The sequence below is a fragment of the Channa argus genome, chromosome 1, assembly GCF_033026475.1.
Source record: "Channa argus isolate prfri chromosome 1, Channa argus male v1.0, whole genome shotgun sequence".
In the NCBI taxonomy this organism is placed as follows: domain Eukaryota; kingdom Metazoa; phylum Chordata; class Actinopteri; order Anabantiformes; family Channidae; genus Channa; species Channa argus.
In genome coordinates, this window is record NC_090197.1 from 2,796,076 (window position 1) to 2,819,318 (window position 23,243).

At 41.2% G+C, this 23,243-nt stretch overlaps 1 protein-coding gene and 1 long non-coding RNA gene across 3 annotated transcripts; both read left to right on the forward strand.

The window, feature by feature from the left end:
- The first annotated feature begins 9,566 nt into the window (after window positions 1-9,566).
- On the forward strand, window positions 9,567-11,245 carry LOC137100169 (uncharacterized). 2 transcript variants are annotated; one of them, XR_010910849.1, is made up of 3 exons: window positions 9,567-9,690; window positions 10,880-11,043; window positions 11,142-11,245. It is a non-coding gene; the product is annotated as an uncharacterized lncRNA (long non-coding RNA). The 2 variants fall into 2 exon arrangements; XR_010910850.1 differs by having other exon boundaries at window positions 11,139-11,239.
- Window positions 11,246-13,928: 2,683 nt separating this feature from the next.
- On the forward strand, window positions 13,929-22,039 carry LOC137100150 (NLR family CARD domain-containing protein 3-like). The gene is made up of 6 exons (XM_067477790.1): window positions 13,929-14,172; window positions 14,418-16,212; window positions 16,315-16,488; window positions 17,148-17,321; window positions 17,412-17,458; window positions 20,416-22,039. The coding sequence occupies exons 1-6, from the start codon at window positions 13,929-13,931 to the stop codon at window positions 20,940-20,942; spliced, it is 2,961 nt and encodes a 986-aa protein (XP_067333891.1). The 3' UTR covers window positions 20,943-22,039.
- The last annotated feature ends 1,204 nt before the right edge of the window (window positions 22,040-23,243 follow it).

Below are 23,243 nucleotides of genomic sequence, written 5' to 3' on the forward strand. Positions count from 1 at the left end.
CTCTTCAGCATAAGGCAACATGACCTCTTCAAGTATTTTGACATATGCAAACTGATCCATGATCCCAACAGCATAGTAGGAGAAACATGCCCATATCATGATGCTTCCACCACCAGGCTTCACTGTCTTCACTGTGTACTGTGGCTTGAATTCAGAGTTTGGGGGTCATCTCACAAACTGTCTGTGGCCCTTGGACCCAAAAAGAACAATTTTACTCTCATCAGTCCACAAAATGTTCCTCCATTTCTCTTTAGGCCAGTTGATGTGTTCTTTGGCAGATTGTAACCTCTTCTGCACATGGCTTTTTTTAACAGAGGGACTTTGTGGGGGATTCTTGAAAATAGATTAGCTTCACACAGACGTCTTCTAACTCTCACAGTACTTACAGGTAACTCCAGACTGTCTGTGATCATCCTGGAGCTGATCATTGGCTGAGCCTTTGCCATTCTGGTTATTCTTCCATCCATTTTGATGGTTGTCTTCCGTTTTCTTCCACATCTCTCTGGTTTTGCTCCATTTTAAGACATTGGAGATCATTTAGGCTGAACAGACTATAATTTTTTGCACCTCTTTATAGGTTTTCCCCTCTCCAATCAACTTTTTAATCAAAGTACACTGTTCTTATGAACAATGTCTTGAACGACCCAGTTTCCTCAGGCTTTCAAATGCATGTTCAACAAGTGCTGGCTTCATCCTCCTGATTCACACCTGTTTTTTCACAAAATTGATGACCTCAGTGATTGAATGCCACACTGCTATTTTTTTGAACACACCTCTTTCCACCAATTGCCCAGTTGCACAGCCTTAGGAGCTGCATATCATGAATGCTGGGTCTTGTTTGTTCTCTGAGAATCTACTGCACCTACTGGTAACTTGTTTGCCACATACCAATAAAAAAAAACACTAAAAACTGGGATTGTTCTGGTTAGTTACATTGTGTGAGAAATATTCAAAGCACAACATTTAATGATTGTCAGCCAATTTATATCAAGCCCATGTTTGCACTTCTATTTAAAGATTTGAAATGAATGACCAGCATTAACACTGATTCTAATTGACAAATGTGGCATTTGCACATTTAAGTTGCTAATACTAATTTTAAATGTATCCAAGTATGGAATAAAGTAGCACGAGCAAATTAATCCAAAATACAACTGCATTAAAATCCAGTATAGTGACATCTCAAAAGATGTTTAAAGCTCTAGTACTTGAACAACAAGGATAAATATTTTCTATATTTATATTGTGTAATAGAGGGGGAAAAAAAGTGTAAAACCCTAGGTTGGTTGGTTGGTTGGTTGGTTGGGGGAACCACAGCCACCTAGTGTTTAAAGGACCCATCGAAAGGGAAAATCAGAAATCCAAAATAGCAAAAACCAAAACTTCTCACCAATTAGAGATCTACCTCTTCACTTTCCATTTTTCCAGGCTGATTACATGAACAGAACTGGGTTGTCATGGAGACAAAGCAAATATAGATAATAGACAACACAAATAAAGAATTTCACAAACATTGGTAAAAAAATAAAAATTCAATGACCAAGGCATGAAAATCAACCTGAAGAGTTTTTGTTCCAAACTGATTAGACACAGACATTAAAGGAAAGTCCTTAACCAAGTTTGAAAGAAACAAGAAAGCCAGCCTGAAAGGGGAAGAGAACACACACACACACACACACACACACACACACACACACAAAGAACCTGCCCCTATTGTGGCCTGAAATGTAAGTTACTCAGTGCACAAGAGAAAGTGGTTAGAGAGACTAAGACATACAAAGACTGACAAAGACAAATTGACAGAAATAGAAACAAGACGTTTCTGCATTAGGCCAGTAAAGTTTTCAAATGACTGCAGAAATAAAGCCTGTGTATCAGCTCATGTCCCCTCATGTCTCCCCTGTCCACAGGAAAAGCTCAAAGGAGACAGGAAAAAGTTTCTTTATTAATCACCAAAGAGAAATGATGATGCTGTGCTATTCATTTTCAGTTTCACTCTGGACAGAAGCAGCAGAATGTTGTTGGTGAATTTAACTGTTAATTTACATTAATTTAAAATCCCATTTTAGCTTTGTGTAACCTGTATAATTAGTGTTTGGCAAACTATTTGACATATTCTGTGCAAGAAAGCAACATTTGCAGTATTTGTCCAATTTAAACATTTGGAAGGTTTCTAACTGTTTTATCAGCCTAAAAGATTGCAACTGTATTTTAAATTAAGTGCTACATTTTTTAAATTTCATTTAATTGGGTTCAGCATTTTGGACAAATCACGTGACCTGTGGACTGGAGCAGAAAAGAATCAAACCGCTGACCCTGTGCTCAGTGGCCAATCAGATCTACCTCGAACCACAGCCGCCCTAAACAATGCTGATTATAACACTAAACCACATATCCCCATTTTATTCCTTCAAAATATGGAAACTTATAAGTTGCACATTGTTGTAAACAGATTCAGTTTGTGGTTTTGACTAAACTCCAGCTGTTCTAAAATTAGCTTCAATCACAGGTCAGTGGGAGGCCTACTCTGCCTCCTGAGCCATAGCTGCCATTTTTGTTCTTTGCATCATTTCTTTTCCAGTCATTTGAAGCAGCTGTTGGAGTTAGTGGACTTAAAATGATGCAAACCAACCCACTAAATGTAGGAGCTGCAGCTTTAAGCCTGCTGGATTATTTGGTTTGATTTCAAATGCTCAGATCTCAGTTTTACTTTCACGTTTCATTTTCCATGGTGAAGAACTTCAATGTTGACATTTCAGAAAATAGAAATTATGAGTTTGAAGCACTAGAAGCCACTTATTAACATTTCCAGCCTAAGTATTTGCAGCACGAGTATAATTATGGTCCTGATATTTTAAACCAACCAGCAGAGGCTCATTTTGAGCCTTTATTGGTTATTGATTAAGGTTATTAGTTGGAACAATCATCTGACTGTGGTTCATTAGTTATGGCTGAAAGAATTGTGTTTCCTTTTCACTGCACTTGAATTTACTAAACTGAAATGGTTTTATTCAGAGCAATGTGTGATACATGTGCACAGTAATGTAACTATGTTTTAATAACTGTGTGTGCAAATGAAGTGCAAGTACTATGAACGTATCCACGTAGCCTGACAAAGCACCAACCTTCAAGACTGAAACCACCATGGCTCATCAATTCCTTCAGTCAGCCTCACATATCCATATGCAGACCTCTCACGGCAAGTAACCAGCATCTACCGGTTCAATGTTCAGGTAAAACCATAATACAGACGGGGACCTGACTGATTCCCTTCTGAGCTACACAGCTGTTACTGTTTGCTTTTGCAGAGAGGCTCTGAAACAACAGCAGAAATTGAAGCTCCACAACCAGCACACATGTAATGTGACACTATGCTAAAGGCCACAGTCCTGTTACAGCTTTTTGAAATACTCCTATGTGTCAGTCAACTGCACCATAGGTAAGAGAGAGGTATGTAGACAGCAGGGCACAGCGGCCAACACCTCACAGCAGCTAAGCAAAAATAAACAGCACTTACCAGTTTGTAATCCACCTGAAAAAAAATAGGTTATTGCACAAGTATTATAAAATATAGCACATGCTTAGTCATAGCACAGCAGCCATGTTGGAGAAAAAGCAGCTAAAGAGTGGCACGGCGGCAAGCAAACACAGTCAAGTTGAAACAACATTCACATTTGGCAGCTTCCCCAATTAAATTTGTGTTGGGAACGATTATGGCCAGATGGATGAGCAGGCAGCCATATGGGATTTAAGATATACGCAACGCAACCATCAAAAATTAATTAGATGGATGCTGCCATGTTTGGCTAATGACGGACCAACACACAGGCAGTTCTAGCAGATGATTAAAAATCGCGGACATAACGGCCAACGAAAATCACAACATCTCAGATGAGACTTGCTGGGTTTGTAGACCTTCTGGTCTACATGGACGACTTGTTACACGGATAAACTGCTGTTAGATGGACGACAACGTTTGACGTACATTGAACGTCATTGGGTGGATGGAGATAGAAATGTCAAATTGTGAAGCAGCAGACATCAAAATGAACAGCACCGTATGACACTTACTGTGTTGGTAGACCTTCCTGGTTTACATGGCTGGTCCAAAAATCAATCCAAGCAAATGAGGTTTAAGGACGGGCAGGCGATTTCGTCTGACAAATTAAAGGGTATTTATATTAGTGGGTGGGGGACGAACTAGCGATAAATGAGTATAGCAGATCACACAAACATGGACAAACATGGAAGAGTGGCCAAGCAACACAAAGCAAATAAAAGGAGGATTGATAGAAAAGGCTGAAACGGAAAAATATAAAATATGGCACTTACCAATTGTTGATGTTTTTCCTAGGGAATAAAAAGTTAATGCAACAACATTGAACATATGGCACGGCAGCCATTTTGGATAGAAGCAGGGTGAGAAAGAGAGAGAGTGTGTAAGAGATGTCCCATTAAGCTTAAGCCCTGTGGGACATAGGACCCAGTACAAGGCACCTTCAATACAAACACAGGCTGCACAGACTAATTTCACAAATACAAAGTGTCCTAAAATTAGGCAGAACTAACCAAGTTAAGTCATCCAGGACAAAAATCCTAAGGGAAACCGCTAACAGCTGCTCATATCTGGTTTTAGTTGCCAACAGCCATCTAGGCAGCCAGATGAAGGAAATGAATCCAAACCTACAAGAGCTGCCAAACTAGTGTGTTGACCCAGGCAGTTCCTTAACTGAGGAAAGAAACAAGGTAAACATCCCACAAAGATGCTACAAAAAGCTAATAAAAAGCCAACATGACAAACCAAACAGTAAGCTAACATGCTAATACAATGACTGATTATAAATGCATGACATCTTCAACTCACGATAGTTACACAGGATGTGGCAGCTGGCCACACGCGACGGGCGGAAATAAATGAGGGCACGGCAGCCAGGTAAAGACTAATGTCAGGTCAAAAATGGCACCAATATATTTACATAAAAAATGCAATGGAAGTGATGTTTGAGAGACAGAGCAAGAGATGGTACAGCAGCCAAACAAGATAAAAAAAACATTTGATTTACAGTTCATAGATCTACCTCGAAAAAAAGAAAAAGAAAAATGTTAGTCTGAGTTTTCATGGGCATATGCACAGATCCACCAGTGCTCAGGTTTAATGAGATTCACAGGTGGGTCTCAAAACTACAACTGTTTCTGGTGCAAAGTCACGACGCTACTACTTTAGACATTTTACTTAAAAACTTTAACCACATATGCAATAAATCTTAATCAATTCTGTGCCAGTAAACCATTTAAACTAAGCATATTTACTCAAGTCCAGAGTCCTTTGTACTCACATGTGAAAAGTAAAAGTCATGGGCCGACCTGAAGGTTTCAGGTTTTGAAAAAATCTCTGTGTTGGTTGTCTGAATAATGAGTTTATTCCATTTGAGAGATAATCCTGAAAAAAAAAATAAAGACAGAGCCACATGACTTCTACAGTCACCTCATCTTAGGAGCTCAGTTACTGTTGTGGTTCCAGCTGGTTTAAGCCTCATTAGTAGCTGATGTAAACTAACTAAATCTAATAGACTTTAGTCCATTAAATGTTAACGGTGACATCAGGGCCAAGTGCTGCCTTCTAAATCAACAGGGTGGATTCAGATGATGTCCTGTGTCCACAGCTGCTTCACTTTATTACAGTCCCTCATCAAACCACAGAGTCAGCCTCCATTCAACTTATTTAAAGTCTCTTTAAACCTTATTTTTGACAATCTGGTGACAGACTAACTAAAATCCACAAAAACCCAAACTAATGAAACCACATGTTGAACTAAACTAAAACTACTTGGAAATTCTGATTTAATTCAGAAAATGTCTAAAAAGAAACTAATTTGAAAACTATAATAACCTTGATTATTACAATTGTCAGTGTTAATGTGTTGCTGCACTGCTGCACCCACACCACTGCTAAAAAGTGTGTATACGAGTCTACACTCTATAACACATCACACGGCCCCAGGTCACCTTGTTGAATATCACATTAATTAAGTCCTTTGATTGTGGTTCTGACTGTGTCGTCTGCAGCTCTGCCTCTGTCACATGAAGGAGCTTGTTGCTGGAAAAAGAATTAAAAATAAAATCACTAATAGCTCTGCTTCACTCTGCTTCATAGCCTCAGGTTCATCTGAGTGGTATGTGAAGCTGAAGAGCCCTGAAGCTGTTTCCTCTGATATCAAACATCCTGCACATTTTTCCTCTTTACTGCAGCCTGTGAATTTGACCACACGATCAGGTGTCACTGACAACCACTCAGTGGTAGTTGAAGGAAAACGGAGGCTTCACAGAGTCAGTAGAAAAGCAGCTTCATGGTCCAGTTTATATGGACTCAGTGAAACAGAAAAGTCCAGGTGACAAACTGGACTGATCCAAGTTGTGACTTCAGAGCTGTGTGACTTTGACCTCATCAACTGTTTTACTGATGTTTGATCTGGATTTTATGGTTTTTGTTCAGACCAACAACAGATCACAGTGAAGACTGGAGATGATGTTAGTCACAGAGGTGGACACATTGAACTGTTGGAGTGGAGGAGACTGGACCTGAAGGAAGACGTCTTTGTGTGCAGACATGGTAAGAATGACTGCATCACTCCACATCAATCTTTCAAGAATCGAGTGAAGCTGACAGATCCCGAGATGATCGGAGATGGTTCTTTGATTCTGAAGAACGTCAACATCAATGACACTGGAACATATGAGTGTTCTGTTAGAAACAGCAACACAACTACACCAGCTCAGCTCATCAGCACCATCACTCTGACAGTCGTCGACTCAGGTGTGTGTGTGTGTGTGTGTGTGTGTGTGTGTGTGTGTGTGTGTGTGTGTGTGTGTGTGTGTGTGTGTGTGTGTGTGGATCAGAGGTGAAGCTGCTTCCTGGTTGTTGATGTGAGAGTGAACCATCACAGATCAGATGTTTGTGTTTTCTAAAGATGTTGCTGATGAGACTTTGTAGCAAACAGCTGCTATGAGTGATGGGATCAAAGTGCAGTAGATAATGTCTGACAGGAGTTTGAAGAGGAAATGGATTCATCACCTACCTGACACCTCACACCTCATTCTCTTCTCAGGTCACAAGGATGGAGGAGATGATGGTGGACGTTTTGGTCTGGTAGTAGGTGTGTTAGTTTGTAACCTGCTTCTTTTATTGGTATCATTTATATGATCCATAGGAAATGTAACCACCATGTGAAGACAAACCGAGACATTGAAGCAGCTGATCAACAACAAACCTGAAATGTCTATTTACTCCTGAATCCTTGTGTCCTGCTACTGTTGAACTACGATTAAAAAAAAGAGGCTGACTTTTTTTTTACAGTTTCTCAGAAGAGATTCAGACCAAAGTTTATCAGTTTACATTCAGCTTCCATTCAAGAAAATGTTGTTTTGGTTTGAATTTTCATTTTTGTAATGTGAGACTTGGATTCCCAGATCTCAAACTGTGGAAACCAGTCCATCAGGATGTGGATGTTTCTGGGAGTTTATCATTTGTACACTGATCAAATCTGCTTGTGGGTGGATGCGGCTTGTCTCCGATTTCTACTGTAATATAGTCAAATACAACAAGAAGAAATGTTACTGGAGTTTCAGCCTTTGTCAGAGCTGGAATCTGTCACATTATTTGATTTCATCTTTCTGTATTTGACCTCATGTTGTTCTCACTGTGTTAATGTGGATCAGTCAGCTCAGATTTGAAGCATGTTTGACATGTGCTGAGGTTTGTAACTGTGTTTATCAAAGCACTAACAGCCTCATGAAGCTTTGTCAGATTTTTCAACGGCTCGTCCACAATATCCTTTTCCTCCACGACCTCTGTCATATGAAGACATCTTCATCAGTCCTTGGCCTGAAGACCAATTACAGACTGTCTGGTCCACTTTGACCATGTTTTTTCCTTCTATCTTTCTCCTCCTGAGTTAGTTGCAAATGAGGCAGATGATGAGGCATCGCCTTGAGATGACTTTGTTGTGAATTGGTGCTATATAAGTAAAGTTGAATTGAAAAATTGAATGATGACAATGCAGAAAGGGAGGAAGATGAGGATGTGGTGCAATCAGGTGGTGGTTGTGGCAGCACTGACTGGTAGGAGTCCAAGCCAGCGTCCAGTTTCAGTGCTGTGATCTGTGGACAGAGAGAAGACACACTGGGAGAATATGGTGGTGGTATCTGTTTTCTACTGAAGTGTCATCTGTTCTGTGTGGTGCAGCTGTCATGAGAGTTTTTTTGTTTTGTTTTTTTAGTCCTCTCCTTTCCCTAAACTCTACTTCATTTTTGTTTTTTCACATATTTAACATTGTAAGTTACACATCTGTTTGTCTTTTTGTGACATTCTTTTTTTTTTCGGATTTAGTCCGAGTGTGCACACTTCCTGCCACACTTCCAGTAAACCAATGTCAAAACTCTTAATTCTACTTTTGGACCTGTTCTATTCAAATGAACAGTGACTCTTCTCTGTGAAATGCTCTGTCCTGTAATAACCTGTGACTGGGTCTTGAGAATGACAAACTTAGAAGGCAAATAGAGACAAACAATTCACTTCCCCTAATAAATGTCACCATACTTGGTTTTCATACTCTTTACAATCTGACCCTGCAGGGTTCAAGCCCCTTTACTTCCCTGGTTTTCCACGGGACCCCGGGCACCGCCTTCAACGCAGACGTCTCTGTGAGGGTGAGGGTGTCTTTTATAAGCTCCCGTTACACAAGCTTTGTGCCTATCACTTAAAGTCTCTAATCACTGACACCTGTTGGCCCCTGTGTCCAACTTGGTTATTGACACTTATCCTCCCTAATCAGCTAGGAGTCACCCAATTTGATCAGACTACATCAACCAAGAATGGCAAGTTGAGCTCAACAGAATTAATTTAGGAACTTATTTACAACTCACCCAGTATCCATGTTGACCAGTGTTCATTTTTAGTTTGTGAATCTGGTGGCAGTGATCAGAGGAGCTGCTGTGTTCAGTTCTCCTTCTCTACATGGATTCTTTCAGTGGAGGTTGAGGCTGGAATTTGTTTTCTTTTCCAGGATGCATGAAAACCACTCTTCACCTCCGCTCAAAGATGCTGCTGACAACGTCAAATTGACAGCAAAAGTGACAATATCTGGTCTTAGACACCTCAAGTGTAATCAATAAAGAACCTTCAACACACAGAATGTCTTTTAGGGTTTTATTATCTGAGTTTCAAGTCTCCATCCTAAGCAGTTCTAAAATTCCTACATCACACATTAGTTTTATAACCTTCTAAATTGAATCATTTATTCAAACTTGATTTTCCATCACAGACACAGACTCCACATCATTCAGGTCCAGTTCAAGCGTGTTTGTAGAGCAGCATCAGTGGTGGATCTCCACCATTTTCCATTTCCCGAGTATGTTACTGTCCTGGAGTTTCTCTGGTCAGTCAGCACCATCTAGTGGACAGGTAGTAGAACTCCATCATCTCACACTGTGTCTCTGAAACAGGTTCCACTGGTTTTGACGCCACCTGGGTGTTTTTTTAGACTTGAACTCTGAAGTTATGTGACATGATGTGACAGCGTCCTCAGATCAAATGCTCACAGACACCAAGACTGAGGAGGAACAATGAGCAGCTTCTTCTCTACACATGAAGGTGGAAAGTTTCTGGAAGTGGACCTGAAGTGAGTTCAGCAGGTGAGAATCCTACCAGAGAAATGTGTAAATGTGTGATGAACAGGATCACTGGGATCACATTGTGTTGTATCACTGTTTGACTGGACAGTAGAAATGTTTCTGGATGATGATGATCTGTTGAACATTTTGATTCTTCAGAGTTTCTCTCTGAGTTAAAGGAGAGTGGATTGAGAAGGATTTGCAGGTTTTACTGTCAGTGGTTCTCAGGTAGAACCAACAGCAGTTTGATTGTAATCTGAGCTCAGAGTGTCAGAACTGGTTGGACAGCTTGGATCAAACTGGCTGAGCTGCATTTTATCCAAAACACAACCATCTTCCAACACTGAGACAGACTTGGTTTGACTGATAGCTCTTTAGCACAGTCCATGTGTGGACTGTCCCAGAGGCTGAAATGTTATGGGGAGGAGGGGAAAAGACTGTCCACATCCAACATTACTGAGGGTTTTTCATTCATGGAGCTGATTCCTGGTCAGTATCATCAAATCATGTGGTCACCAGACTAACTTTTTCCAGGAATCATATTAATCTTCCATCATTGAGACAATATTGTCACAATAAAAGTCCTTCAGCCTTCTGTTAATAATCAGGCTTTTAATGTGAAAACAGTGCTGAGTGTGTTATTTGCTGTAGCTCTACATGGATCAGGAGAACAGCACAGATGAAATCAGTGACAATAATCAGTCTGTTAACTACTAGTTCTTGATGTAGGTTCTAAGTTTCAGCACTAGAGGGAGACATTTACAAGAGGACGTGCTGATGGGGGTTGAAGGTTTTGTCCTTGTGAGGAAAAGCACACAGAGCTCAGTTAGATCTACGTTTTCCTGAGGGGATCAGAGGATGGATTAGAGGCAGATGTGAAGATCTTTAAGATTAGTGACTGTTTGAAGACCAGGTTTTATTTGGATCTGTGTCAGTGGCTGCATGTGGTCTCAACTGAATATTTTTTCATTAAATATACACATTGAAATGTTTAAACTTTGACCACTGATAACAGACTGTGAGGTTCCAGAGGTCAGAAACAGAAAACACTGTTTTATCTGTTTATTAGCCTTTAGTCCTCATCAGGTGACAGCTGAGGAAATGAGCAGATTCCAGCTCATTTACTAAGATAATGTAGGTCTGTTACATGATCAATGAGTGAAGTTTGTTCTATTAATGTACATGATTCAACTCTACTTTATTTATACAGCTGCAACTCACAACCACAATCATCTCAAGGCCCTTTACACAGTAAAGTCAAGACCTTAGAGAAGAAACCTCTGACACAACCAGGATCAGGTTGGTGGCTGTCTGCTTCAACCAGCTGGGGAGACAGAGACAGAGACAAGAAGCAACAAATAAAACACTGGACAGGTTTGTAGAACCAGAAACTGAACACTGGAAACTCACAGCAGCTTCAAGGGAACATTGTCAGTGTTGTTGCTGTAAAGACTGAGCTCAGCTCCCAGCAGGTGTGGACTCTGCTATGAATCAGTGTGAGGACAGAGAGGAGGGAGTCCCTCCCTCTAAAACCACTCTGTGTGGGGGACATGAGAGCCAGACCAAAGACCAGAGGTGAGATGAGGATCTGTAACTGTCCATGACTCCATGTCAAATCAGTCCACCATCATTATTCCCACTCACTGTCACATCTGCCACTCAGCTCCTCAGTAACAGCTTAGAAGAACTAATCATCAACTACTAACTGTCTTAGTTAACAAAGAGCCAACCACTGATTAGTCAACTAAGCAACTAAGATGAGACAGCATCTTTCATCAGATTCCATGTTGATGAACAGGAAACGTTCCTCATCCACTGTCTTCTTACTGACTTTCTATCTGCTTCTAACATTTCAGCTGCTGACAGTCTGCTCACAATTCATCTGCTTTCAGCTTCCAACTACTTTTCATTTGTCTCTTGTTTGTTTGGATTAGGATGAAGAAGCAGAGACCAGACTCTGCTGAACCCAGCTGTATCTCTATGAAGAGTGACCAGTCTGCAGGTCACATTATTGACTTTAAAGATGAACAACCTGCTCATGGAAGGTAAGAAATAAAAAATGAGCTTTATTTTCTGATTTGCCTGATAAGAGGAATCATTTCTTAGTCCAGAGCTTCACAGTCTGAGTAAGACTGAACTTCTTGCTTTGGGAGCTGCTGATCTCTGTCAACTCCACAGTTGATGGTGGTAACCAGAGTTTGGACATAACCCTGACAGTATAATGTACATGTTTGCTTCAGTGAAGTGAAGGTTTAAAGTTCATCCAGTGTCTTTTTCATGTTACATATCTGCAGTTTGTGAATGTTGAAGAAATTATTAGAATTATTATTATCACAGTTTAGAATCTAAAATTGCCCGTAGGTGTAAATGTGAGTGCAGATGGTTTGACTGTCTGTGTATGTCTCACTGTGTGGCCCTGAGATAGACTGGAGACCTGGCCAGAGTCTACCTCCCCTCTCCCCCGATGACAGCTGGGAAAGGCTCCAGCCCCCCTGCAACCCAAATAAAAAACATAACAAACCAGCAAAACTTAAAATACAATGATTAGAATTCATCTGCTTTCAGCTTCAAACTACTTTTCATTTGTCTCTTGTTTGTTTGGATCAGGATGAAGAAGCAGAGACCAGACTCTGCTGAACCCAGCTGTGTCTCTATGAAGAGTGACCAGTCTATGTGTGATCTAATTCACTTTAAAGTTGAACAACCTGCTCATAGAAGGTAAGAAATGTTAAATAAAGCAGCACATGAAACAGCACATGCTGCTTTTGCCAACCTGAGTCCAAGTCAACTTGCTCTCTATGGTTTTAAATGCAAATTGTTCTGCACTCAAAGCACTTTACAGTGCTTCTTATTCACCCATTCATACTTACAATCACACACTGATGGGGGAGCTGCTATGCAGCTGTCCAACACTCACCGGGAGCAACTAAGTTGGGGTTCAGTGTTTGGCTCAAGGATACAGATGACATCACCCAGAGGATTATTTCATTATTAGGAGTTCGGATGATGTCATCTGGAGAAACAAGTTGACCATGATTACAAATTCTATATATTGACCAACAAGATGACATAATCTGCTCCTCCAAGTGATGTCATCTAGAGGTGTTTTTCAGGTAGAAGTCGAGAAATATTGTGATATGGGGAAGTCAGTGGGAAGTTTAATGGCATTTATGTGCATGTACTACACAAACTAGAACCAAAAGAAGCCAGTTCAAAATCAGTGAAGTCGTCCTTTAAAGTTTCTATTTTCTCTCCAGAGTTCAGCAACAGAGCTCAGAGGTTCACAGTGATCAGCCTGATCTAGTCTGACCAGCTGCTCATCTCCCTTTCTATCACCTTCACAGTTGTTGGTGGAAACACGACTTTAGTCTTAACCCTGACAGGACAATGTCCATGTGAGCTTTAGTGAACTGAAGACTTGGATTTTATCCAGTGTCTTGTTTGTGTCACATAACATCTGCAGTTTATTAGGTTGATTCCAAATACTGTTATCACAGTTCAGACGTTTACAGCACAAACACTTTGTATTGAGTCGGTAACAAACCAAAAACAGGAAAACTGCAAATGAGATTCAGTCAAAACTCATCTCTTTTTTAGCTTTCAAATACTTTGTCACTTGTTTATATCAGGATGATACACAGCTCGGTCTCCATGAAGACTGACAGGTTTAAGATTCATTCTATTGACTTTAAAGATGAACAAGCTGCTGATGGAAGGTAAGAATTTCAAACTGAATCCTGACATTCAGAAGTTCATGCAACTGACCTGTAAAGCAAACAAGACCTTTTTGTCCTTCAATTACCACCTTCAGGCTTAAAAGACAAGAAACATCTTTTTATATGTGCAGGATATACAGGTATACACCCTGTCCACATTCAGCCACTGTACTGCAACTTTTACTCAGTGTTTCCCATTTGTCCTGAAGTGAAGGTGTCCACCAGGTGTCCACATGAACACTTACTTTTTACTCACTTTGTTTATGAGTCATTACATTTCCTTAAAGTCTTTATTTTCTCCCCAGAGTTGAGCAGCAGAGCTCAGAGGTTCACAGTGATCAGTTTGCCCAGCAGCATCAACCAGACCTGGACTCCATATTTATGGTCTGTACATGTCCAATCACAGTTTGACTATGAACTACATAAAACCCAGACTAAGTGTTTAACAACCATTCAGGTCCTAACAGAGTCCATGCTGCTGTGTTCAGACCAGCAGGTCTTCAGACTCACAGATGAATCACATGTTGTCTTCTACCAGTTTCAATGAAATGTTCACTTCTCATTCTGTTCCAGCTGCTGGAGGACAACATTGTCACTTTTGTGAAGAACCAGCTGAAGGAGATCCAGAGGGTCCTGAGACCAGATTACCCAGAATGCTCAGAGACTCAGAGGGAGGATGAGGAGGATGAAGAGCAGAGGAGGAGCAGCAGAGAGTCATTTGTGAAGATCACAGTGAACTTCCTGAGGAGAATGAAGCAGGAGGAGCTGGCTGACTGTCTGCAGAGCAGTAAGAGGATTTGAACAGATTTAACATGATGGAAAGAGGAAATGGAAACAGCAGGAGAGAGGTTTCCATTTCCAAACTCTGCTGTAAATATGATGCACACATCTGTATCAGATCAGAGGCTGTTTGTCCTCCACTGATGATAAAACTGATGGAGGAAGAAAAACTCTACAGACACTTAAATGTTTAGATTCTCTGATTTTCTGAAGGATCCACTCACTGATTTATTTTTTTCTTTGTTCATTCAGGAATTGATGCTGCAGTGTGTGGAAGTGAACTCAAGTCTAACCTGAAGAAGAAGTTCCAGTGTGTGTTTGAGGGGATCTCTAAAGCAGGAAACCCAACCCTTCTGAATCAGATCTACACAGAGCTCTACATCACAGAGGGAGGGACTGGAGAGGTCAATGATGAACATGAGGTCAGATGGATTGAAACAGCATCCAGGAAAACAGACAGACCAGAAACAATCAGAGATGAAGACATCTTTAAAGCCTCACCTGGAAGAGATGAACCAATCAGAAGAGTGATGACAAAGGGAGTGGCTGGTATTGGGAAAACAGTCTTAACACAGAAGTTCACTCTGGACTGGACTGAAGACAAAGCCAACCAGGACATACAGTTCATATTTCCATTGACTTTCAGAGAGCTGAATGTGCTGAAAGAGAAAAAGTTCAGCTTGGTGGAACTTGTTCATCACTTCTTTCCTGAAACCAAAGAAGCAGGAATCTGCAGGTTTGAACGGTTCCAGGTTGTGTTCATCTTTGACGGTCTGGATGAGTGTCGACTTCCTCTGGACTTCACCAACAATGAGATCCTGACTGATGTTACAGAGTCCACCTCAGTGGATGTGCTGCTGACAAACCTCATCAGGGGGAACCTGCTTCCCTCTGCTCGCCTCTGGATAACCACACGACCTGCAGCAGCCAATCAGATCCCTCCTGAGTGTGTTGACATGGTGACAGAGGTCAGAGGGTTCACTGACCCACAGAAGGAGGAGTACTTCAGGAAGAGATTCAGAGATGAGGAGCAGGCCAGCAGAATCATCTCCCACATCAAGACATCACGAAGCCTCCACATCATGTGCCATATCCCAGTCTTCTGCTGGATCACTGCTACAGTTCTGGAGGATGTGTTGAAAACCAGAGAGAGAGCAAAGCTGCCCAAGACCCTGACTGAGATGTACATCCACTTCCTGGTGGTTCAGTCCAAACTGAAGAACATCAAGTATGATGGAGGAGCTGAGACAGATCCACACTGGAGTCCAGAGAACAGGAAGATGATTGAGTCTCTGGGAAAACTGGCTTTTGAGCAGCTGCAGAAAGGAAACCTGATCTTCTATGAATCAGACCTGACAGAGTGTGGCATCGATATCAGAGCAGCCTCAGTGTACTCAGGAGTGTTCACACAGATCTTTAAAGAGGAGAGAGGACTGTACCAGGACAAGGTGTTCTGCTTCGTCCATCTGAGTGTTCAGGAGTTTCTGGCTGCTCTTCATGTCCATCTGACATTCATCAACTCTGGAGTCAATCTGCTGTTGAAATCAACATCCAAGTCATTTAATAAAAATAGAGATAAACCTAAACTAAAGCGTCTCTACCAGGCTGCTGTGGACGAGGCCTTACAGAGTCCAAATGGACACCTGGACTTGTTCCTCCACTTCCTCCTTGGTCTTTCACTGCAAACCAATCAGAATCTCCTACGAGACCTGCTGACCCAGACAGGAAGTAGATTACAGACCAATCAGGAAACAGTCCAGTACATCAAGGAGAAGATCAGTGAGAATCTGTCTGCAGAGAAAAGCATCAACCTGTTCCACTGTCTGAATGAACTGAATGATGGTTCTCTAGTGGAGGAGATCCAACAGTCCCTGAGATCAGGAAGTCTCTCCACAGATAAACTGTCTCCTGCTCAGTGGTCAGCTCTGGTCTTCATCTTACTGTCATCAGAAAAAGATCTGGAGGTGTTGGACCTGAAGAAATACTCTGCTTCAGAGGAGGCTCTTCTGAGGCTGCTGCCAGTGGTCAAAGCCTCCAACAAAGCTCTGTATGTGCACATTGACTATTTTGGATTAAGTGGATTGTTGTTGACATGACAGAAAACTAATGTTTGTAACTGGTTTCTTTGGTTTTACTGGATTATTTTTAGACTGAGTGGCTGTAACCTCTCAGAGAGAAGCTGTGAAGCTCTGTCCTCAGTTCTCAGCTCCCAGTCTTCTAGTCTGAGAGAACTGGACCTGAGTAACAATGACCTGCAGGATTCAGGAGTGAAGCTGTTGTCTGCTGGACTGAAGCAACATCACTGCAGACTGGAAACTCTCAGGTCAGGATTCTGATTTTTGTAAACAGTCATTTGACAAGCTATCGTGATGAAGAGGTTTGCTGACTCAGCAGATTGTCAACTGGGTAATGTTTTGTTCTAACCACAGAAACTTGACGAGTTCATAAAAACCAGATTGAGTAAAGTTGCTCAACTATATTCAGTTGGACTCCAACATGTTTGGTCTGAAGAGAAAGATCCCCACAACCAATAACATATCAATAATTGAAGTGGACACAGATGAACTAATGGAGAGCGTTTACTTCGGACTAACTACAAGGCTCCAATGTCATTGTATTATTGCCAGAAATGAAAGGAACAAATGATGGACATTAGTTACTATAACACACATGAGATTCTGCAGATCATAAGGAGGAAAATATGTTTTCACTTGTGTAGCAAACTCCTCTGACCTCTCCAGTATCCTTGCAAAGGCAAAGAGCAGGTCCACAACCTGACTTGGTTCCATGACCCACCTTAATTCTAGTTTCTACAGTTGGCTGTTTAGTTGGTAAAAAAGGTGGAGCATGAATTTGAATGATGCCATTTTATAGCCTAGATTTAGTTCATGGTTATGTCTCCAGCAAATTAATAAAGTCAATGTCTGTGTGTGTTTGTGTGTGTGTGTGTGTGTGTGTGTGTGTGTGTGTGTGTGTGTGTAGTCTGTCAGGTTGTCTGATCACAGAGGAAGGCTGTGCTTCTCTGGCCTCAGCTCTGAGCTCCAACCCCTCCCATCTGAGAGTGCTGGACCTGAGCTACAATCATCCAGGAGACTCAGGAGTGAAGCTGCTGTCTGCTGGACTGGAGGATCCACACTGGAGACTGGACACTCTCAGGTATGGACAGATGGACAGACAACACCAGCTCTCACACTGTTTCTCTGTGCAGGTGGATGAAGCTGATTCTGACTTTCTCTCTTCCTCCAGGTTGGACCATGGTGGACCACAGAGACTGAAACCTGGTGTGAGGAAGTGTGAGTGTGTTTTAAGTTTGATTCCTAAAAACATAGCTGCACATGTTCCACTAGATTTGAAGCTTTTCTTGACTGAAGAACAAAGATGAATTTCTCCAGAGTTTCATTCAGGATTTAGCTTCTGTTTTTTGTCAGTGTGGCTGGAAAGATGTTAGAATTCAATCAATCAATTTCAAATCCACAAACACAACAAAGTGAACACAGTGATCCAACAAAACTAAGAAATACATTTTATTAACAGTGGAGCCAACAGAAAGTGAACATTGTTTCTTCTGGGTGTTTTGACTGTCACTGTGTCTTTCTACAAGAGTTTTGTTACCTTCAGGTGCTTCGGTAACTAGTACTTCACAGGTTTGACCAATGGAAGTTGTGTTCAAGGACCCCTCACTTTCTTCTCAGTGTGTTTAATAAATCAGAGCTAAGGTGGCTTGTAGCAGAGTATGTGGTGCAGAGCATGCGGACAGAATCCTCATTAGCCACATTCAGACCAAGTTGATTCATGAAGAGGTGAGTTTTTAGCTGCAGTTCATTTGGTCTATAAAGGAAGGAGGTTTAACTTCAGGCTCTGTGAGGAGGACACATGAATGTTTGGGTCGTCTGCGTGAGAGCACTGGCGCTGACCTGTCATGAAGAGCATTATAAATATGTGATTTGTAGGTGATATATCAGTGTTTTACTAATTGAGGTTTTGTTTTTTGACTGAATCTTAGAGCCAATGTTTGTGAAAGTAACACAAAAGTAGTGATATTGTGTTAGGAGGTAATATTGTAAGTTAATGAACAGTTGGAACTAACGTGTAATATGACTTTTGAGCAGTAAGTGTCTGTGACTCAGTGCTTATTGTTGCCCTGGAACAGTACAAGAATACAGGTGAGCCCTCAAATGAAAGTGGTCTATTCAAAAGTGCCTAAAGTTCATCAGAACAGGTTTGTGTTTAGGCTGAGGTGAAGGAATTCATCCAGCTATTCACTACCTTCATCCCAATGTTTCCCCTGCTGCCTCTTCACCAGCACCTGCATAGGCCTGAAGCTACAGATAGTAATGGAGCCAGTGGTTAACGGGAGCTTCCTCCTTATAGTAACAGTTGTTGTGGTTGCTGGAAATGATTGAAGTTGGAAATACACCTTTACTGCTTAGGACACATACATTTACATTTAGTCATTCAGACGCTTTTATCCAAAGTGACTTACAAGTGAGGTACAAGTCAGCAAAAATCAGAAGAAGTGTTTATGTTTAATGAGAGCACAAAGAACTTTTTCATAACAAGTAGATTTAAGTGCATAGGAAGATGCGGAAAAGTTCTGTTTTTAGCAGTTTTTTGAATATTGGGAGTGAGTTTTCTAAACGTGCAGAGTTTGGAAGCTCGTTCCACCATCGTGGGATCACTGAGCTGAAGAGTTTTGCTTGGTGTCTTCTGTGGGAAACCAGACGTCGTTCACTGGCAGAGCACAGTGGACGGGAGGGATTGTAGACCTGAATGAGGGAGTTGAGGTAAACAGGAGCTGTAGGCAAGAGACAGAGCTTTGAACCTGATGCAGCTACAGGAAGCCAGTGTAGAGATCTGAAGAGGGTCTAGATTAAAGCGACTGGAGCCTTCATGTAGTGAACCTGGCTTAGTCACACACAATCTATTTGTTTGACATCAAGAAGGATTGATTCTCTACATATGTGATTCATTTTGAAAAACCAATGAACCTAACATGCATGTGTTTGACTGTGGGAGGAAACTGGAGGAAACCCACACAAGCAGGGGAGAACATGCAGACTCCACACTGAAAGGCTGCAGCTGGCAGGGGGTTTGAACCGAGGACCTTCTTGTGGCAGTGTTAACCGCTCGACCACCGTGCTGCACCACCTTAATTAAACAATGCACAAATTGCTTGAAGACGTTTTGTAGTTTTTTCCAACAACAAACTATAATGTGCAGCAATTTCTTCAAAGCTCAGAGATTCTCTTTATTTTAGATCCAAATGGGATTTTTTTCAATTCAACTAGCCTCCACTTTACTGCAGGACAGACATTCTTGGCTTATGTCCATGTGTCAATGGCTGCTGACACCCGCAGCACCTTTAGCTCGTCTTTTACACAACCTGGATGTCTTTGGTCTGGTATGTGTCCTGTTTGTCCACTAATGGAGCAGGTGTCTTACAACAGTTAGTCCTAAGACTGATGGTTTGGTCCTTCCCAGTTTGCTTAGAAATGACTATTGCTGTCATGGAAACGGGAAACCTGGTTTCCCCAGGTAGATTTCTGTTAGAGAAGGCAGATTTGGCTGCAGAACATGTAACACAGTGTCTCATAGAGGTCAAGTTGCTTCCCACCACAGATTAGTTTTATTCAGACAGTGAAAGAGAGGGGGCAGGGCTGTCAGAGAGAGGAGGGGGAGTGCAGCTGCTACCAGCTTATTGATACTGGAGAACATGGACACTCACTAGCCACTTTCTTAGGTACCTGTACAATCCAACACGGCAGCTCGGCCACAAATTCCAAACATATATACAACATATACCAGTGTGTGGATATTGAAACTTTTCCAAATATTCAGTATAGACATGTATTGATGAATCAATACTATTGACAACACTAATACAGACACCAGGAAAAAGTTTGCAACAGCTTTAAAACACACTGAAACACCTGTGTTTAAAGATTAAGCTTCACTAAACAGCAGGAGGAGAAAAATAGACTTCAAGTGGAAACAAACACAGGTGTTCCAGAGTTGACTTGTGTCTAATGTGTGTATGATGTGGATTTCATTGATCCATTTCATAAAATGCTCAAGTGGATTGTTGTTCTAACTGGATTGTTGAATTTCACTTGAAATGGAGTCAAACATTCTTCACAGTTGAAGATGAAATGGGAGTTGGAATGATTTACTTTCAGTCATTGTCAGTAAAGTTGCTGATAAATCAACAGATGATAAACTGCAGCTGTTTGTGTCTTGTTCTCTCCATCAGATGCCTGTGAACTGGAACTGGACCCAAACACAGTAAACAGAAACCTACAACTGTCTGACAACAACAGGAAGGTGACACGTGTGAAGGAGGATCAGTCATATACTGATCATCCAGACAGATTTGACTACTGGTCTCAGCTGCTGTGTAGAAATGTTCTGACTGGCAGCTGTTACTGGGAGGTCGAGTGGAGAAGAGGAGTTTTTATATCAGTGAGTTACAGAGGAATCAGAAGGAAAAGAAACAGTGATGACTCTTTGTTTGGATGGAACGATCAGTCCTGGAGTCTGATCTGCTTTGATGATGGTTACTCTGTCAGCCACAATAACAGACAATCATTCATCTCCTCGTCCTCTGTCTGTCACAGAGTAGCAGTGTATGTGGACTGTCCTGCTGGCTCTCTGTCCTTCTACAGTGTCTCCTCTGACAAACTGATCCACCTCCACACCTTCAACACCACATTCACTGAACTTCTGTATCCTGGGTTCTTGATCTATCCTGGTTCCTCATTGTCTCTGTGCAGTGTGTAGGTGTGAGAGTGTCTCCTGTGGACAGAAACTCTGCTGACTGAAGATCAGCTGCTGAAATCTGCCACATTGATACTTGGACTTAAGAGAAACATTTGGATGGTTCTTTCATTACTGACAATCATTTAGGTTGGTGTCAGGTTTGTGTTGATGATGAAGAAAATGTGTTCACTCTTGCACCAAGTCATCCATACTGTCCACCCTGAGTGTTTGTGTTTTCCTAATTAGAACTTCAGCACTAACAGCAAAGAAAGAGAAAAAGAATGGGCAGGATGCACAGACTGTGATCCTGCCTCCGGTAGAAGTAGGAGAATAATGACCACTCTGATGTGGACGCTCGACTTGTGTGGTTAGTGTGGAGCAGAGTTGTGTTGTTGCTCCTAACTCCATGAATATATGATGTGGGACATCACAGCCTTTGACCTGCTTCAAACAGGAAAGAAGCATTTGGTCAGAAAGATTGTACATATTTAGGCCATGTGGTATATTTTGTCATGTTAAGTTCTGTCTACAGTTCTTCCAAGATCTAGTAACACTTATCTAAAGAAGTGGGAAAACGTCTATTACATCTTGGTGACGAGGATGGGATGGACATTCTGCTGATCATTACCTGAGTCCAAACTGAAGGGTACTGCCGGCCCAGGAACAAACGGAGGCCTGGATCCCGCCTGATGTCAGGGACAGGTGGTGGACAGCAGATGCTCCATTCCAGCAATAAGGGAGAACAGCTTTAAGAAGCATTTCTTTTTAGTAATAGATCACAGAGGTTGCGTAAAGCTTGTGTGATAGCAACTGTAATATTCTTGTAAAGCCTGTGTGGTAGTGAACAATTGTCTGTGTAATTCTATGTGATCTGTGAGAAAAAGGAAAACAAGGCAAAAAGGTGAAATAAGGGAAAATAGATACATGTATAGTAGTGAGAAGTACCATCCTCAATAAATAAAGAAATGAATCAATAAACAGATACATTTAAATTTAGAAATACATAGATAAGTCATCTTACACATATGAAAGTATAATGTCTGGTTTTGGTTCCATTTGAATAAAATGGGTGTATGACTGACTCAATACAGACGAAAACATAAATAACCAGATATAAAATGACTCCTTTAGTGTCTAGTTTGCACAACACACTGTGCATACTACTGTATAGGGTAGTTGGTCAGAACGAATGTGACATACAAACTACCTGGCTGAAGGGATTCATCTGAAGTTAGTGTATGTGTGATAAGATCCAACCATACGATGAGATGGGAAGATCAGTATGAGAGAGTAAATTGTGTGTGATTGATAAGCCCATAGAAAGTTGAAGCACAAACCACAGTGAGTCTAGAAAACATGGGGAACAAAACAGGGACATTAGAAAAATGATCTGATCCTCTTACAGGCCCTGCTGAAATAATGGCAGATAAATGGGGATAAAGTGTGATTAAGGACAATAATAATAATAATAATAATAATAATAATAATAATAATAATAATAATAATAATAATAATAATAATAATAATAATAATAATAATAATAATAATAATAAATAATTGCTTTATTTATAAAGCAATTATCAAACAAAGTACAAAGTGCTGTACATTAAAAGGAAAATAAAGATAAATAAATATAATCAGGTTAAATCTAAAATCAAAGAGAAGCACAAGGTAAAATACATCAAGTTATAAAGACAGATTATACTATTTATACTAAAACAAAAATCTCACATCTCAGAAAAGACAAATCTGTAAAAATGCGTTTTCAGACGAGACTTAAAAGATGACACTGAATCACAGACACTGATTCCCTCAGGCAGGTTATCCCCTAAACATCTAACATGATCTGTCCCTCTGATGTCCTCATTCCTGATCCTGTCCATCCTCGTCACTCCCAAAGAGAACCTCAACATCTTAAGCTCTGCTACCTCCAGCTCTGCCTCCTGTCTTTTCTTCAGTGCCACTGTCTCTAAGCTGAACAACATCGCTGGTCTCACCACCATGTTGAACATCTTTCCTTTCATTCTCACTGATTCTCTTTTATCACACAACACACCTGACACACATGTATTCTGTTTAACTGCGGCTAAGCTTCATTCCTCTGTTTTCCAGAGCAGACCTCCACCTCTCTAGATTTTCCTCCACCTGCTCCCTGCTCTCACTACAAATCACAATGTCATCTGCAAACATCATAGTCCACGGAGATTCCTGTCTAACCTCATCTGTCAGTCTGTCCATCACCAGAGCAAACAAGAAGGGGCTCAGAGCTGATCCTTGATGCAGACCCACCTGTGCACCGTATGTAATAAAATGTATGATCAG